We start from the raw sequence: 17,550 nt of genomic DNA, 5'->3' as shown, positions 1-17,550 counted from the left end.
AACCTTGTTTACTTTACATACAACAATAGTTTAGTTATATATTAGAGAGAGATTTCAGAGTAGCAGCCGTGTTAGTCTGTATTCGCAAAAAGAAAAGGAGTACTTGTGGCACCTTAGAGACTAACAAATTTATTTGAGCATAAGCTTTCGTGAGCTACAGCTCACTTCATCGGCCCGGAGCTGTAGCTCACGAAAGCTTATGCTCAAATAAATTTATTAGAGAGAGAGACGTTCTAAAAATGTTAAAATGTATTACTGCACTAGCCCATTGTATTGCTCAAGAATCATTCAGACAGCAACTGTAATTTAATAGGATCTTTTAAAATGTGTGTATACATTAGAAAGCTAATGCACCACCTTCCTACAATAAGCCATCCAAAGATCTCTAACCATTTGTAAACATTAGGATTCAGGAAATGGAAATGACACTAATTTGGGATTTGCTTTGTTCATTCCTGGATCCGTGACAAAAAGCATTGCTAGATGGAAGGACTGTTGTTGACTCAGTCTGATATTTCATGAACAATCTGGGCTAAAAATGAAAGCTCTACTCTGGTAAGACAAAAAATATCTCAGCTTCCCACGGATATATAACTTTCTTTCCCAGTACAGTTGATACACATTTGAGCTTGACATCACATAACTGTGATTTAATATTTTACTTTTTCACTCAATGTCTATTCCAACGTGATTTAGCAGCTGCTATTTCAAGATCCATAACAACTAGAAACCAATATTTCATATCACCTTAAAGTTTGGAACCTCAGCATTCAGTTGGTATAAAAAGTTGACTTCTAACTCCAGCTTTTCTTCTAAATAAGCCTCTAAAATAATGTCAGAAGTTGAAGGTGTAGGCAAAAAAGAGTGTGATATGAATGGTATGAGTTGAGTCTGATATCTCTAACTAGAAGTACTTTGGTGAGCCCAGTACAAATACTTCCAGGACAGTAAAGTTTTCTAAGCACTAATCTTGGATCAGATATCAGAGAAAAACAATCTGAGTGTGAATTCAAAGAATTTAAATCTGTGTAATGGAGAGTGGTACCATCAGTGGTCTTGGGTATTGGGAAGTGTGACAGGTAACTGCACCCATATGTATTATTAGCATTTTTAGTTTGTCCTGAATTAGTGCTACATGATCTTTCTTATGTATGTGGTTTCTGTCCAAAGAGTTTTCTCCATATGGTTAGGGTTCATCAATAACCTGCCTACAAAAGGCCTAGTCACTAATGTGAAGTGAATGCCTTGCGTTGTGCAGTGTGGTGTAGCTAGAGGCTGAGTCTTCTGAACTTTATCCTGACTGGTTATGCCATTCTGCTTTATTTCTGGAACATGATGTAATGAGTAGCCAATTGCCTGGATTATATGAATATGGTCTTTTGTGGGACCCTTGGGACCATGCGGCGCCCTGAACTTGGACAAACAGATACGCACAGCTTTGAACTGTGCAGTGTGTAACTTAAGCTGCTTAGTGAAGTAGTTTGAAGTATCCAATAAGCAAGTGTATATTTTGCTTATAATTTATTTCATGGTTCTGGCCTCTATTTCTATCAGGTGCCAAAAAAATCTGTTTATTTTTTGTTTTTTAAAGATAGCATTGATTGTTAAATGAGGCATTAATTGATGGGCTCTTTGTGAGAGACAGGAATAGAAATTGTGGATAACAGCCTAGGCATCTGACACATTAAAAATATAGTGCCTGATTTTCCACTGCCTTTCACCTTCTGATTTGATAGCATTTTACTGTCACATTTCACAAATATAAATGACTGCACATAATGAAAGGCAGTTGAGAATCAGGTCTACATGGTATTTAGCTTCATGACATATTGATTCTTGATACAGTTGCCAGATTTTTATATATGCCAGTTTTTGTAAATGCTCTTACCTCAGAACTTGTGTGGATTTTTCAAACTGCATTGGGTCCTAGCAATCAGTTGTCCATTTATGTGCATGTTTACTAGACTTAAATCAATACTCTCTTTTTTATTTATTTACCTTTTAAAAAAATGTTTAGTGCTTCTCTATTGCCAACTAGACAGCCCTGGAGACTGAAATCTTCTAGCTAGGTACAGAACAGACACAGCAGGAACATCAGTAGGGCCTGCTTTTGTGACATTCTGCCTCGACCTTGACCTCGAGGTCCATCTCTGTTGGTGAATAACAGAGGTTCATCTGGTCTTTTGGTGTGTGTTGAAGCCATTGAGTACCAATTCTGATGTTTTTAGATACGTATTCTCTAGAAATTGGTGAGTGACCACAAACTCATCTTGCTTAATGGAGGCTATTGAACAGCCTTTCAGCTCCTAATAATTTTTATCCATCACCAGCCTCGACCAAATTTCTACCAAGATCCAAAGACTATGATCTGCATTCCATTTCCAGTCCCCCTTAATCAGTGCCATTTGTATGACTTCAGTTCTTACTGACTGATATGCAACAATTTAGAGTTGGCAGAATATTTTCATGATTTAGAGCAGGGGTCAGCAACCTTTCAGAAGAGATGTGCCAAGTCTTCATATATTCACTCTAACTTAAGGTTTGCATGCCAGTAATACAGTAACAATAGTTTACTTATATATATTATAGACTTGTAGAAAGAGACCTTCTAAAAACATTAAAATGTATTACTGGCACGTGAAACCTTAAATTAGAGTGGAAAAAATGAAGCTGCTTAAACTTTTTAAAAACCTTATTTACTTTACATACAACAATAGTTTACAGAGTAGCAGCCGTGTTAGTCTGTATTCGCAAAAAGAAAAGGAGTACTTGTGGCACCTAAGAGACTAACAAATTTATTCATGAGCTACAACTCACTTCATCGGATGCATTCAGTAGAAAATACAGTGGGGAGATTTATATACACAGAGAACATGAAACAATGGGTGTTACCATACACACTGTAAGGAGAGTGATCACTTAAGATGAGCTATTACCAGCAGGAGGGGGGGAGGAAGAAAACCTTTTGTAGTGATAATCAAGATGGGCCATTTCCAGCAGTTGACAAGAACGTCTGAGGAACAGTGGGAGGTTTGGGGGGGAGAAATAACATGGGGAAATAGTTATATTTTGTGTAACGACCCATCCACTCCCAGTCTCTATTCAAGCCTAAATTAATTGTATCCAGTTTGCAAATTAATTCCAATTCAGCAGTCTCTCATTGGAGTCTGTTTTTGAAGTTTTTTTGTTGAAGAATAGCCACTCTTAGGTCTGTAATCGAGTGACCAGAGAGATTGAAATGTTCTCCGACTGGTTTTTGAATGTTATAATTCTTGATGTCTGATTTGTGTCTATTTATCCTTTTACGTAGAGACTGTCCAGTTTGACCAATGTACATGGCAGAGGGGCATATCTGGCACATGCTGGTATACATCACATTGGTAGATGTGCAGGTGAACGAGCCTCTGATCGTGTGGCTGATGTGATTAGGCCCTATGATGATGTCCCCGGAATAGATATATGGACAGAGTTGGCAACGGGCTTTGTTGCAAGGATAGGCTTCTGGGTTAGTGGTTCTGTTGTGTGGTGTGTGGTTGCTGGTGAGTATTTGCTTCAGGTTGGGGGGCTGTCTGTAAGCAAGGACTGGCCTGTCTCCCAAGATCTGTGAGAGTGATGGGTTGTCCTTCAAGATAGGTTGTAGATCCTTGATGATGCGTTGGAGAGGTTTTAGTTGGGGGCTGAAGGTGATGGCTAGTGGCATTCTGTTATTTTCTTTGTTGGGCCTGTCCTGTAGTAGGTGACTTCTGGGTACTCTTCTGTTTCTTCACTTCAGCAGGTGGGTATTGTAGTTGTAAGAATGCTTGATAGATATCTTGTCAGTGTTTATCTCTGTCTGAGGGGTTGGAACAAATGCAATAGTTTAGTTATATATTATAGAGAGACACCTTCTAAAAACGTTAAAATGTATTACTGGCACGCGAAACCTTAAGTTAGAATGAATAAATGAAGACTTGGAATACCACTTCTGAAAGGTTGCCAACCCCTGGTTTAGTGTGATCCTTCCCCTTGCTTTTCCTTGCTGAGTTTTCCAATATCTGGCACGTATTTGGATAGTTTAAGGTGCACACAGGCTTCTGAGTGATCAGTTGTTAACCGGCTCCGAGAGAGACAGACGACAGATTTCAAGTGTGAAAATACCTGTTCACACAGGTATGTGGATCCAAATGCTGAAAGCATTGCAAATGCAGTTTTCTTCAGACAGTTAAATTTCACTGGCAGGGATGTCCAGCAGGTCAGAATAGAGGCCCCATAATCTCTCTCGGTAGCTTTAAGTGCACTCTGCAGATCTCCAAACTTTGTTGCCCACAATTCTGAGATTTTTAACTGAATGAGCTGCATTATGAAGTCTTCAACACCCATCCACTGAAATACAGACAAATCCAAGTCGCTTTCGTTGACCTTTTCAGGTTTAATTAGAAAAGAAAGCATTGGGCCAAATCGCTGGAAATCTTGAAATCTGTCAGAAAATTCTGATTCCAGTTCTTGCATGTACATTCCAATCTCATCAGCACTGATAGTGCAATGTGTTGATAGCTCTTTTATGTGTTGGAAGTAGCAGAAAGTCGAAGTTCGAATATCCCGAGAAGAAACTGCGAGTTTTACAACAAATGCCTTCCAGGTTTCATAAAGTTCCGGAACCATTTTCCCTGCATCCTGGAGACTGAGGTTGAGTTCATTTAGGTGAGCGGTGATGTCAGTTAGAAACATGAGCTTACATAGCCATTAGTCATCATCCAGTTCGGGGTAGTTTTGTCCTTTTTCCAACAAAAGGCCTTGATTGCATCAAAACAGTTTACAAAGTGCACCAAAACCTTGCCACAACTTAGCCACCAAATGTTGCTGTGAAGTGAAATGAATAGACATCTAACTTTGCTTTCTTAGGAGCTGACATTTTGTCAAATGTACCCCTCAACTTACAGTGGGGGGAAAAATAGCGACAGACAGCATGCACAATGTCAAATGCAATGTGCAGTTCCACATGACGTGATAGTGATGTAAGCAGCAAATCAGGACTTTAAAATATCCCAGCAGAGTGGCGCTGGAACAATTTTTAAGATGGGGGTGCTGAGCTGTGCCCCCTCTTGCCCCTGTCTGCACCCCTCACTACCCCAGGCTGGGGGCAGTGGGCCACAGCTGGGGGCAGCTGTAGAGCCGCAGGCCAGCGTCCGGGACCCGGGCAGTGTGAGTGCCACTCAGAATCATCTTGCATGCTGCCTTTGGCACGTGGGCCATAGGTTGCTGACCCCTGATTTAGAGTATATTTTTATGTTTAGATGCTATGTTGCGTTACAGTCCTATCACTTATACTAATGTATCTATGTAAAGGACATTCAGATTTATCTTGTATGGTGTTCAGAAAATATTACTATTGTAATAATATTTTTAAATGTGAAATTAGATGAAATGTGTCACACTAAAGCTTTGTGAAAGCACAAGGTAATGTCAACTGCTCTACTTTAATAGTGGTAAAATATGTGATTTGATATGTTAGAAGATATATTCAAAATTCAAGTAATGCTATATAAAATACAATTTTGTAGGAATATCCTGGCCCAAGAAACGTAAAGGTTCCATTTCCAGGCAGAGATTCAGCTCTCCTGTTGATTTTCAGTGTGCTATGTTCGGATAAGTAGAACTGATATTCATAGTGCATTGGGAATTGATGTTTTAATGTCTGTGTTGTGGATTTGGATGGATGAAATAAAGGACTGGATTTTCAAAAGTCACTTCTGTGCATGTCCAAATGCCAACAGGATTGAACAGTCTCTAATTTGCATATGCAGCAAGTATCTCCGGGCAAGCTGGGGGTTACACATGAGCAAATTAAGGTTGATGATCTATGAATTGTTTCATTTGACTTGTGTTACTAACTGGCATAGTGTATGGAATGGAGAATACCTATAGCACACATTTTCACTTTCCTGCATGCTTGCTCCTCTTTTAGTAGGATGTATATAACTTAACTATGCCCCAGAAGATTTTTTTTTTTCAGCGCCTATATGTATACAGATTTCACAGGGTTTTAAACAGGAGACAGTTGTGCGTCTCCTTTTCTGTGCCAAAAGCCATGATATTCAGGGTATGGAAGACAGGCGAAAAGGGGCTTAAATGCTTAAGCTCTGTATATATTATACTAGACACTTATGATATAAAACAACTTGTGCTGACCTTTTTCAAAGTCTCAAAGAAAAAGGTTACATCTTAAAAGTGACTCACTTTTTCTGTTGTTTTAAGAGATTAATCCTTCTCTATAAAGTAATTTATAGCACGTATTAGTATTTTAAAAGACTTCTATACTAAATTTTTTTTTAATTGCCTGTGTGTTTCACTGGAGAACAGAAACAATTTTAAATCTTTTGTATTGGTTTAAAAGACACATTGTTTGTATTGGTGTATCACTGGTGCTCTTACAACACTAGATCAATTAGTGGTCAGTTCTATTTCAAAATGTTTATCTTCAAAGATATGAAGTATATGGTTGTGTTAGTTACAACATTTCATAGTGTTTGGATTCTAGGTGATAGGCTTTGGATCAGGCCCTTACTGTGGAATTGTGGCTTGATAATTCAGGAAAGGTGTCTTATATCAAATAAATGGATCATAGATTTTTGCCTTAGGTTTTTGAGTAAAGCATTTCACAAAATCTGTTCTGAAATTTGTTTAAATTCCATGTGCTTGCTGTTATTTTGCAATATATCAAGGAGTCTTCTAAATTCTAGTGTGAAAAGCTGTGTAGTAGATGGTCTGGTCATCCTAGAAAACACTGCAGAATTTTTATTTAGAGGGACAAACCATTCAAACAATCAGACAATCAAAATGGATTGAAATGGATACACTAATAGGTATTATTCTAGGATCATCAATACAATCTGTGTGTAAAGATCAGTACTTGATGGATTTATGCCGGACCTGGAAGGAAGGTGCATTGTACAAAAATGGTCATGGAAAAGCAAAATACTTGGAGCACATTTCATCAAGGATCTCAGTGTCCCATTTATCAGGCCTCACAACATCTCTATGAGGTCAGTTAGCTTTTTGTATACCCATTTTACAGTTGGCAAAAACTGAGGCAAAGAGGTTAAGTGACTGCTGAGCCACCGTAAGAAAATTGAAACAAATATATCTCTTTAAAGTAGGGAATTTATGAAGACAAGGCAAATTATTAAATTGTTGATTAAAATCCTGTTTTTTATCTCTGATTTCATTGCTGTACCCATTGAAATGTTGTCTTAGTATGCTTTATAATTCTTGAGTGAACCCCATGGGTTAAATCCTGGCCCCATTGAAGTCGATGACAAAACTCCCATTGACTTAAATGGAGTAGGATTTCACCCCAATTTTTCATATGGAGGGGTATGCCTTTAAAAATGTATTATTAATTTTGAAGCTCTCTTCTATTTTCATTCAGTGGCTGTTGAAAGCAAGTGATACTTAAATGCACAGTTGATCTAAGTGCGAAATGTTCTTGATAGCTGCATTCTTACTGGAAGGAACAGAACTGTGACCCATGCTTAGTGACACAGCTGTGTGTTTTAGATTCCAAAATCCAGTCTTGAACTACATGATTTGCTTCTATTTATAGAAACGCCGAGTATTGACCACACTTTCAGTAAACTACCTGGAAGTTTGTACTTTCTTCAAACCGCTGTAAGTTTTATGTGGATCAAATTTAAATGAAACTGCAATATTTTATTAAAGAAGTACAAATTCTATAACCTTTAAAAGGCAAAGGAATGCAAGATTTTTCCGTGTTTCTGTTAACGGCTTATTTACAAAAATTGCATACTATAATTTTTCTGAATTATTCCTGATGATTCACCCATAATTCCACAAGTTAATAACAACTCCATACCATTTAACAGGTGCTCTTTGATTTCTCAGACCATCAAGGCGCAGAAAGAGCTCTGAACTTTGGCTCTTTGTTATCACAGAGTTTAACTATTTTAGGCTCTCTAAACGCACATTTCTCGTGATCTCATTACACAATGTGTATTCTAATTTACAGACAATCTTGTAATAGAAATATAATTGGAATGTAACAGTAGGGGCTACAGATGTATTTGTGAATGAGATCCCAAAATTCCCAGATATGTCTTTGTAAAGGAAAACTTAAGGGTCTTTCTTTCAAATACTTTGGAGAACAAAATTAAAAATTGTTCAATAGTGAGGACAGGGCTGGACAAATGAGTGGAAGGTAACACTGGGATTTTATTTCCCATATCAAAAGTACTTAAAGAGAAAAGGTCTTTTGAGAAATGTGATATAAAAAGTCACAGCAAAACATCATGCCATGCACAAGTGGAGTAGCCAGGAAATTTTTCACTGTTTTGGAAAGATTTCTTAGTGTGTGATTTCCTTGTACGTATTATCTGAATGTATGGAACAGCTGTCTTCAGCCTTGCTTACAAAACTCACAGAAGGAAAGAATAAATAGATATAATGGGAACTTTCACATGTCCTAAACAAGTTGTATCCTGGGTTCTCCACCCCTATCTGGCAAGTGTAATAATTCCTAAATTGGCAGTGTTTTTCCATTTAGGCATCTGAAGGGAAGCTAATCGAGGAGAGACTTGGCACAGAGTTGATATAGTTTTGTGTGGTCAAGTAGTCAGCTACTCTGGCATACTTCGTAACAACTACACAACAATCAATTTAAGCTATTGACTTCTATTTACTGTCCTTTATCAAGCCAAAAGAGTGGTGTTTAGGGGGTTATTAAAATGCCTTATATTCCATTAATAATTTAAATGTACATAATAGAAATATGTTACAAGAAAAAAATGGGTGTTTTAATATTACAAAACTGCTTTTTACTAGAAAAAGATCTTTTGAACAGAAATAACAAGGAAACACTTCATTCCATAGAGTGTAATGAACTGTAAAGGTGAATTTCCAGTGACAAACTTATAAAACTTAATTTGACAGCTGTAATGTCTAATAATTTAGACATCTCTGAATTTTGAGAAAGCAGATGATTATGATCCTTTCTAATAGTAAAATGAAACTTTGGTTCTAGCAAAGTTGTCAACATAACAGAAGGCAAATTTAGTATTTCCCAATCTGCAAATTTACAATGTACTTTGTAAAATATTATGATATTTCTACATGCAATGGTGATTGACTGTTTTCCACAGGCAGTAACTTTGTTCTGTTAATCATATTAAGACTGTGATTAAAAAAAACCTAAACAGTGGGCATTAATAAATTTATTGTGAATTAGATTCCTAAGCACTGTTTGAAGTTCTGGATTTTTTTCTGTACTGTGAATGCCAGATGCATAGCTGCCAAAAATAAATATGCTTGACAACTCCGAAAGAGATTTTTAAGTCGTCTTCTATTGCTCTAATTCAATGTTAAAAGTTCTTTTGTAATGTTATCTAGTTTAAGGGGAAAATCACCATTATTGCTGCTCAATACTTTTAATATATTTTTAATATATTATCAAACAAGATATGTAAGCATGCTTAGCTGTCTATCTTCGATTTTTGCAAAACAAATGCTGTCACATGAAATAATGCATCAAAAGCTATAATTTGTGAGTGAATCTTTATAATATAACTATATCACATTAACAAGAAAAACTTTTGCTTTGATGCTGCAAGCAGCACTAGAGATAAAACTATGCATTCCCAAATAAGGAGAAACTACATTGGATTTAAAAAAACCTTCCAAGATAGATTGGAATGTAGTGTTTAATTGTGTAAACGTAAAAGAATTACTTTGTTCTTTTTATTGGATAATTATTTTATAATAAAGCCTTTGAAAATAAATAAATCCTCACCATACAAGGATTATAAGGAGTACTTGGTATTATCATATTAACTGCAATGAGAGTAAAGTCTAGTTCAGCATTTGGTTTCCTCCCTGCTTTTGTCGGTGTCTTCTTTCTATGTATACTCCTGGTTTTGCTGTTTTTTTTTTCTAAATTGCTTCCTCTTCAAAGTAGAGCATTTTCTGTCATTCGTGTAAGAAGAATAAACTTTTGTAATATGCCCATCATCAGAGCACTGTAAAACAAACTAAGTGTCTTACTTTTAAAAATACCCACGGATATGCTACGACAGATGTTAATTGTTTTGCTTTTCTGTGGTAATTTTGAGATTAGAAATCTTTTCTTGTTTTTCATAATCCAAACATTTGGTTTGTGCCATATCTGTTTCTTTTTTGTTGTTGTTGTTGTTGATCTAATAGTTGTCCTAGAAAGAACTACTTGACTTGCATGACTACAGTTGTTGGGTATTTTTCATAGTTCTTCTGTCTCCATTCTTTGGGGAGAGAAGAACATTTCTCTATACCAATATTTCATATATTTAATAAAACTTAAAATAAATACTGATACTTGGTTTCTCTGCAACACATTTAGTGGGCTCTACAGGCACATAATTTGAAAAGAAAGTTTAGATTTTATTATCTTTACACCATCTTTCAATCTTTCAATTCAATTTCATTGAATAGAAATGCCTATATTTGAACAATATTAGAATTAATCTTTCTAGGTTGGATTTTCATAAGCTGTAGGTGTTGGCCTAACTGCTGTCACTGAAATCTATGGGAGCTTTTGAAATCCTGAGTGCTTTTAAAAATCCTACCCCATATTCTGATTTTGGTAGAGCATCTTTGCATACTCATCATCCTGTAGTCTTGTAATCACCACTCTCTATCTTTGTTGCAAGAATACATCTGAAATCCATGACTTCAACACCTAATTTTTTTTAACCTTGCTTTTTTTCTCTCTTTTTCATATAGTTCTTTATGGTGTTGTCCCAGTTACAATGAGATACTTGCATAGAATATCAGGGTTGGAAGGGACCTCAGGAGATCATCTAGTCCAACCCCCTGCTCAAAGCAGGACCAGTCCCCCAATTTTTGCCACAGAACCCTAAATGGCCCCCTCAAGGATTGAACTCACAACCCTGGGTTTAGCAGACCAATGTTCAAACCACTGAGCTATCATTGTTCTTCAGATGCTCACTTAAATGTTTAGTTCACTTAGGACATGTACAATGGTAATATGAATGTGCATTGTCACCTAGCAGGGTATCTTTTTTTTTCTAGGTAAGGATGCAACTTTTGCATTTCTGCTTTTAGCTGTGGCATTTGGGGCTGCATTTTTTTTTTTTTTCAGATCTTGATAGCTAAGCAGAATCAGGCTTAGCCAGTGATGTTAGCGCCAAGGAAAATTTAAGGTGCGTATGGGTGCTTTTGTGCTAATGTTCATCATGTGCATAGCTTTAGTCATGTGAATAGCCCTAAAACATTAAGTAGAGGTATACATATGTAATTGTGTGCAGTATCAAGGCCTTTGTATGTGTCATTCTTTCCACTTAGTCAGTTTTGAACCAGTGCCACTCTGTAGTTCTGGAGATCTTATGTTTCATTTGAGATGTAAATTACAGGTACTGAGAACTTGTAACCATAAAAGATCCCATGGCACTTTGGGCAATCATTGGCCTAGGATTTTTAACCTGAGTTCATGGGTAAATTCTGCTTTGGGTAATTATATTCTGTTTACCAAAATCCTTCCCTGACTTTCAGTGAAATAAGGTGAGCTTCATCTGATAGCTCAGTGGTTTGAGCATTGGCTTGCTAAACGCAGGGTTGTGAGTTCAATCCTTGAGGGGGCCATTTAGGGATCTGGGGCAAAAATTAGGGATTGGTCCTGCTTTGAGCAGGGGGTTGGATTAGATGATCTCCTGAGGTCCCTTCCAACCCTGATATTCTATGATTCTATCTCCTTCTCTAAATAGTTTCGATTGTGTTGCTATTTTATGTTGAAACAGCTGCTACTTTCCACCTCAGAGTATGCTGTATTTAATTGGATGGATGAAGTGAATATTGAATAATTTATCAAATATTTTGAGATCCTTCAGAATAAACTGCACATATAAATGTATGATAAAATCCTAAATTTTCAAAAGTGACTAATGATTGTCAATACCAAACTTGAGGTACCAAAATTGTGACTCACTTTTGAAAATTTAGACCATAATGTATTAGAATAGTAACATATAAAATTGCTGTGAAATTAAGCAGATACTAATACACATTTCTATAGCATATTTACTTAGAGAATCTTAGGTGAGCTGATAGTAATATTTTCTTTCATTTTGAGGCTGGAATGCAGCATAGTGATTATTAATGGATTATCTGTACCAGACTCCAAATGTATCAAATTTCCAATTAATTTTAAAATAGAAAAGAGGTAACAATTTTGATTTTTTCCAAAAGGTATTTAAAATCCTTAATGTATCAAATTGACAAATTACAAGAATTGACCATATTCCATTTGACTTCTTTCCAGGTAGAAAGTAATTAGGAGATGATATTCCCAAATAACGTCTGTTAGCATGGAATATTTTTATATATATATAATATAATATAATGAAAACTGGAATGTCATTTTTGTTAATTGTGTGGAAGCCTTTGATCAACCTAATATATTCTATTTCGAGCGAATAACTTGGAATTATGGTGGGGGAAAGTGTGAATATTATCCATGTTTGTGTGGTGTTGGCATTGTGCACATGATCAGAGGATGACAGCATATTTAAATTTCTGTTGATTTAAATTTTACTTCAATTTTAAACAAATTTCTCTAACACAAACATAGCTACTATAGATTTAAGATTGATGTCTCAAGTGCAAGATTATAACTTTACCAGCAGGATCCATCAGAAGATAGGCTGTGAGGGAAAGGTCCCCTTTAAAAATGCACACACTAAATAGTGGCAAAGGAAATAATGAAAAGTACTAGTCAGGCTGATTATTTGTATTCTCACAAGTTTGTTCCAGTACAAAAATCCAAAGATAAGTTTCTAGTAATGTCCACCAGGATGCACTCTCTGTTTTCTAACTGAAGATAGTACACAATATTGAATTTTCTTTTAATGCTGTTTATGGATTATTTGTGGAAAAACTCCTTAGAGGAAGGTTAAGGAATTTATCTGCTGGTTTAAAGATTTACTACATAGGTATCAACTGAATCTACCAAATAAAACAGATAAGAATTAAAGCATATATACTGTGTGATGCATAATTGCTGTCCTTACTACAAAAACGTATTTTCCTTTGTCCTGTCTCCTCCTTGCTTCTCTTCCAGTTTTATTATTGAGAAGAGTGATTTAGATATTTACCAGTTACTATTGGATAGATTGTGACTTGGACTACAATCCCATATGTGAGGGGACAGGGACTGGGGCTGGGGGAGTAAGAACCCCTTACATCTTCATGTGGGCTTTCTGGACCATGGGTCTAAGTATGCAGTAGTAAGTGGATATTCTGTATCTGATATTCCCCCATGCACACTGGAGGAGGAGAGGGAAGAGGTGGAGCCTTTGCTCCATCATCAGTTCACCAGCCAATACAGCAGAGCTATTGTTGGGGGTGTAGCCAGCAGCAAATTATAAACTTCCCTGGAGGCCTAATTTGTTCCTTGTGCTGCTCCTGTGGTGGCACAGCTACATGCCATCCCGTACACCGGGCTTGTTCCAAAGCCAGAAATCTAGCTCTGTATAAATCATTGCTGTCTGCTGTATTCTCCAGAACCTATGATCAGACACTTTAAATGTAGCCTTGCTGTGGTTCAAGAGCTAAACGTAAAATTGTATATTTACTGTTTAGTAATGGCATGTGGCACTTTACAAAGCACATTCTCTAAGCACTTCACAGACTGTAATTGTTTTGCATCAACTCTAACACATTTTTCAGATGGAGAAACTGAAGTACAGTGGTGTTAAGGCGTCCTAGTAATTCACTTTCAGAGAGAGCTAAGTGAAAAGAACCCATGAGATCTGTCTATCAAATTTGGTTCTAGTTATTAGAAAGCATTCCCACTTGCCACAGTACACTTGTCCATACAACAGTCTCATTAAAATATTATAGGGCAAAAATAGACATTGGAAGTTATATTATGCAGCAGCCAGACTTTTTAAATGATATAGTGGTTGCTCAGTATTGACTGTGTTCTCTCTCTCAACTGGTTAACCAACTGTGTTCTCTCTCTCAACTGGTTGATAGAACAGTGGTAGAAATTACTTTTAAGATGCCTTCGTATGCTACAATAATTACAATATATTCGTCTTCCACTTGAAATTAGAAATTAGGAAATAAGACTCTCAAAAACAAGCGATGATCAAAGATGATGGCAGTGGCAGACTTCTCTTAAGAATGTTCTGTGCTTTGGTGTACACCCCCCCCCCCCCGAGTTATAACATGTTTGTAATTGGATTTTTGAACTCTTCGGCAGATCTTTCTACTCACCAACAGTTTATAGATGATGTATATGTTAACTTTATTCCTGGAACTTTTGTTTGAATAAAAATGCTGAGTATGTGGAGGAGCAGGAGATATTCAGTGGCGTTCTCTTTGATCAAAGTCTTGGAAACTCATATCTTGATCCCTGCAGAGGAAAGGCATGGAGAAAATTAATGGCATTAAGAGTGCATTACTTTTTTGGTATAGGCAAGGAATATTCTTAGGATGGCTCACCAGTGTCAGAACTCTGTTTTTGAAGTTGGAAAAAATACAGATTTTTTTTTTCCTCCCGATATTGCAAGTGTAATCCCAGCCACATGGAAGTTTCTCCTTTTAATGAAAAAGTGGGTTTGGAGTTGGAAGGACAATTTGGTGTTCCAGATGTGACATGGAGGCTTAAAATATTGTGTAGATTTCTTGGGTTGGTTTTGTTTTGGGAAGGTTGATCTGGTCTAACTCTCAGGATGTAGTACATGTAACTTTTCTGCAATGGAATTTGAAACATAGGTAATAAACTATTTAAATTCTGAGGTTAGAGAATCTAAACGTCTGGTTGCCCTATTAACATCCCTGCAAGAGCAGAGCTAGGGAACCCAAAGTTACTGGATATTTGTGACAGGTTTCCGATGAAGTGAGCTGTAGCTCACGAAAGCTTATGTTCAAATAAATTTGTTAGTCTCTAAGGTGCCACAAGTACTCCTTTTCTTTTTGTAGATATTTGTAAGTTCATGTTAATGATTACGAGCTTTGATATAAATTTAAAAAAATTTTAAATGTAAGAATTCCAGTATTTGATGTAATGGGGTTTTTTTAGCTCTTTTGAAGGTCTGTTAATCAGTGTGTGATTTGCAATGTTTTAATAGCTAATTGGTTTTGGAAAACAAAAATTCTTAGTGCAGTATGTGGCTATATATGACAGTTGTGTGCAATTCATTTAGATGGATCCTATTCTTTATTAGTGCTTTTATTAGGAAGATGATAGATTGTGTGCTTTAATGCAATACTCCTTGGTCAATTTTTCTGTCCTTTTTAATTTTGTTCTTTTTGTATAGAAACATGAGTTTAGATAGTACTTTTCTTTATCTGTTCCTATAGGCCTTTGATTGCTCGCATTTATATGCCATTCATTGTGTTGACTTAACGATGGAAATGTAATATGTTGTAAAATGAGGTGCATCCATTTAATCTTATATTTAAATCTTTGTCATTTTTTACTGGAAAATAAATAACAGCTGGGCAAATTTTGTGTCTAATTTTATAAATGTGCTGATAATCAGTAGCTTTATAGTATATAAATATTTGGCAAAATGATAAGCACTATATACCTTTTGTAAAAGCAAGTTTTAAAAAATTAGGGAATTAAGAACCACTTATCTCAACAGCAAGTTTATCTTATTATGTAAGTGGGGACTGAGGCATATAAGCAGGGCAGTGTGGGAGTAGGGGGAAATGTGGGCAGTGGCTATGCTTGGCAGACCTGCTTCTGGAAAAAATAGCAGATTTCAGTCTCCAGTATTGATCTGCACTTCCAAAAGCACCACGGTCAATTGGCCCCGATCCTTGACTACTTTGAGTGGTCCCATTCATTTCAATGAGACTTTTCAAGGTTCTCTTAAGGATATGCATATTTGCAAGATTGGGGCCTTAGATTTTAAAGCTAAACTAAATGAACTAATAATGAATATAAAATATAAGTGAGAGGCTATACTCTTCACTACATATCTCCTAAATCCTATAAAAAGCTGCATTCAATGATCACTTCCAGTTTTCTCACTAGTTCGACTCTTCAGTGTCTCTGCCAAGTTCTGGTTTGTTATTCAATGGTTTCAGAGTAGCAGCCGTGTTAGTCTGTATCTGCAAAAAGAAAAGGAGTGCTTGTGGTACCTTAGAGACTAACAAATTTATTTGAGCATAAGCTTTCGTGAGCTACAGCTCACTTCATCGGATGCATGCAGTGGAAAATAAAGTGGGGAGATTTTATATACACAGAGAACACGAAACAATGGGTGTTACCATACAGACTGTAACAAGAGTGATCAGATAAAGTGAGCTATTACCAGCAGGAGAGCGGGGTGGGAGGAGACCTTTTGTAGTGATAATCAAGGTGGGCCATTTCCAGCAGTTGACAAGAACGTGTGAGGAACAGTAGGGGGGGAAATAAACAAGGGGAAATAGTTTTACTTCGTGTAATGACACATCTACTCCCAGTCTTTATTCAAGCCTAAGTTAATTGTATCCAGTTTGCAAATTAATTCCAATTCAGCGGTCTCTCGTTGGAGTCTGTTTTTGAAGTTTTTTCTTGAAGAATTGCCACTTTTAGGTCTGTAATCGAGTGACCAAAGAGATTGAAGTGTTCCCCCACTGGTTTTTGAATGTTATAATTCTTGACCTCTGATTTGTGTCCATGTATTATTTTACTTAGAGACTGTCCAGTTTGGCCAATGTACCCAGCAGAGGGGCATTGCTGGCACATGATGGCATATATCACATTGGTAGATGCGCAGGTGAGCGAGCCTCTGATAGTGTGGCTGATGTGATTAGGCCCTATAATGGTGTCCCTGAATAGATATGTGGACAGAGTTGGCAACGAGCTTTGTTGCAAGGATAGGTTCCTGGGTTAGTGGTTTTTGTTGTGTGGTGTGTGGTTGCTGGTGAGTATTTGCTTCAGGTTTGGGGGCTGTCTGCAAGCAAGGACTGGCCTGTCTCTCAAGATCTGTGAGAGTGATGGGTCATCCTTCAGGATAGGTTGTAGATCCTTGATGATGCGTTGGAGAGGTTTTAGTGGGGGGCTAAAGGTGATGGCTAGTGGCGTTCTGTTATTTTCTTAGTTGGGACTGTCCTGTAGATATTGTTATTCAATATCATTGTTGAGACACTGAGTAAAATGTATATCCACTATCAGAACGACTGCTGACTGCATTTCCTAGTAGAAGTGGTATCTTCAACAAAGATTAAAAGGTACAACTTTTTCTCCCCTAGTGAAGCTACAGAAGAATAATGGCTAAGTAACTGAAAGTAATTCACTTTTTTTTCATGACCGAGGTACTTCCTTTTTGCAAATATTGCCCGAGGTCCATTCTACGATATTTATACTCATATTTGGTAAAGTTTCAGGGACCCATGAAGATGATGTTCTATGGATAGCCATGGCAGGTACTCATCAAATCTGGGCTCTCATGTTGGAATGCGGAAAACTCCCAAAAGGAAGGTACGCCACTATAATTATAGATATTAGAAACAGCTATTAACTTTTGATGAGCAAGAGCCTTTAAACTTCAAGGAGACTTATCCTCGTGG

General features: G+C 36.9%; 1 protein-coding gene across 3 annotated transcripts in view; it reads left to right on the top strand.

Annotated features, from left to right (window-relative positions):
• The window catches only part of NHLRC2 (NHL repeat containing 2), a 56,043-nt gene that overhangs the window by 25,771 nt on the left and 12,722 nt on the right, over window positions 1–17,550 (top strand). For all 3 annotated transcript variants that reach the window (XM_043520048.1, XM_043520049.1, XM_038408392.2), the window contains exon 6: window positions 17,362–17,461. In XM_043520048.1, the coding sequence (XP_043375983.1) occupies window positions 17,362–17,461 (100 nt within the window). The remainder of the gene's footprint in view (window positions 1–17,361; window positions 17,462–17,550) is intronic.

The sequence above is a fragment of the Dermochelys coriacea genome, chromosome 7 (assembly GCF_009764565.3).
Source record: "Dermochelys coriacea isolate rDerCor1 chromosome 7, rDerCor1.pri.v4, whole genome shotgun sequence".
Lineage (NCBI taxonomy): Eukaryota > Metazoa > Chordata > Testudines > Dermochelyidae > Dermochelys > Dermochelys coriacea.
The sequence above is the reverse complement of the archived record's forward strand: the minus strand, read 5'-3'. Positions and strand labels throughout refer to the sequence as shown.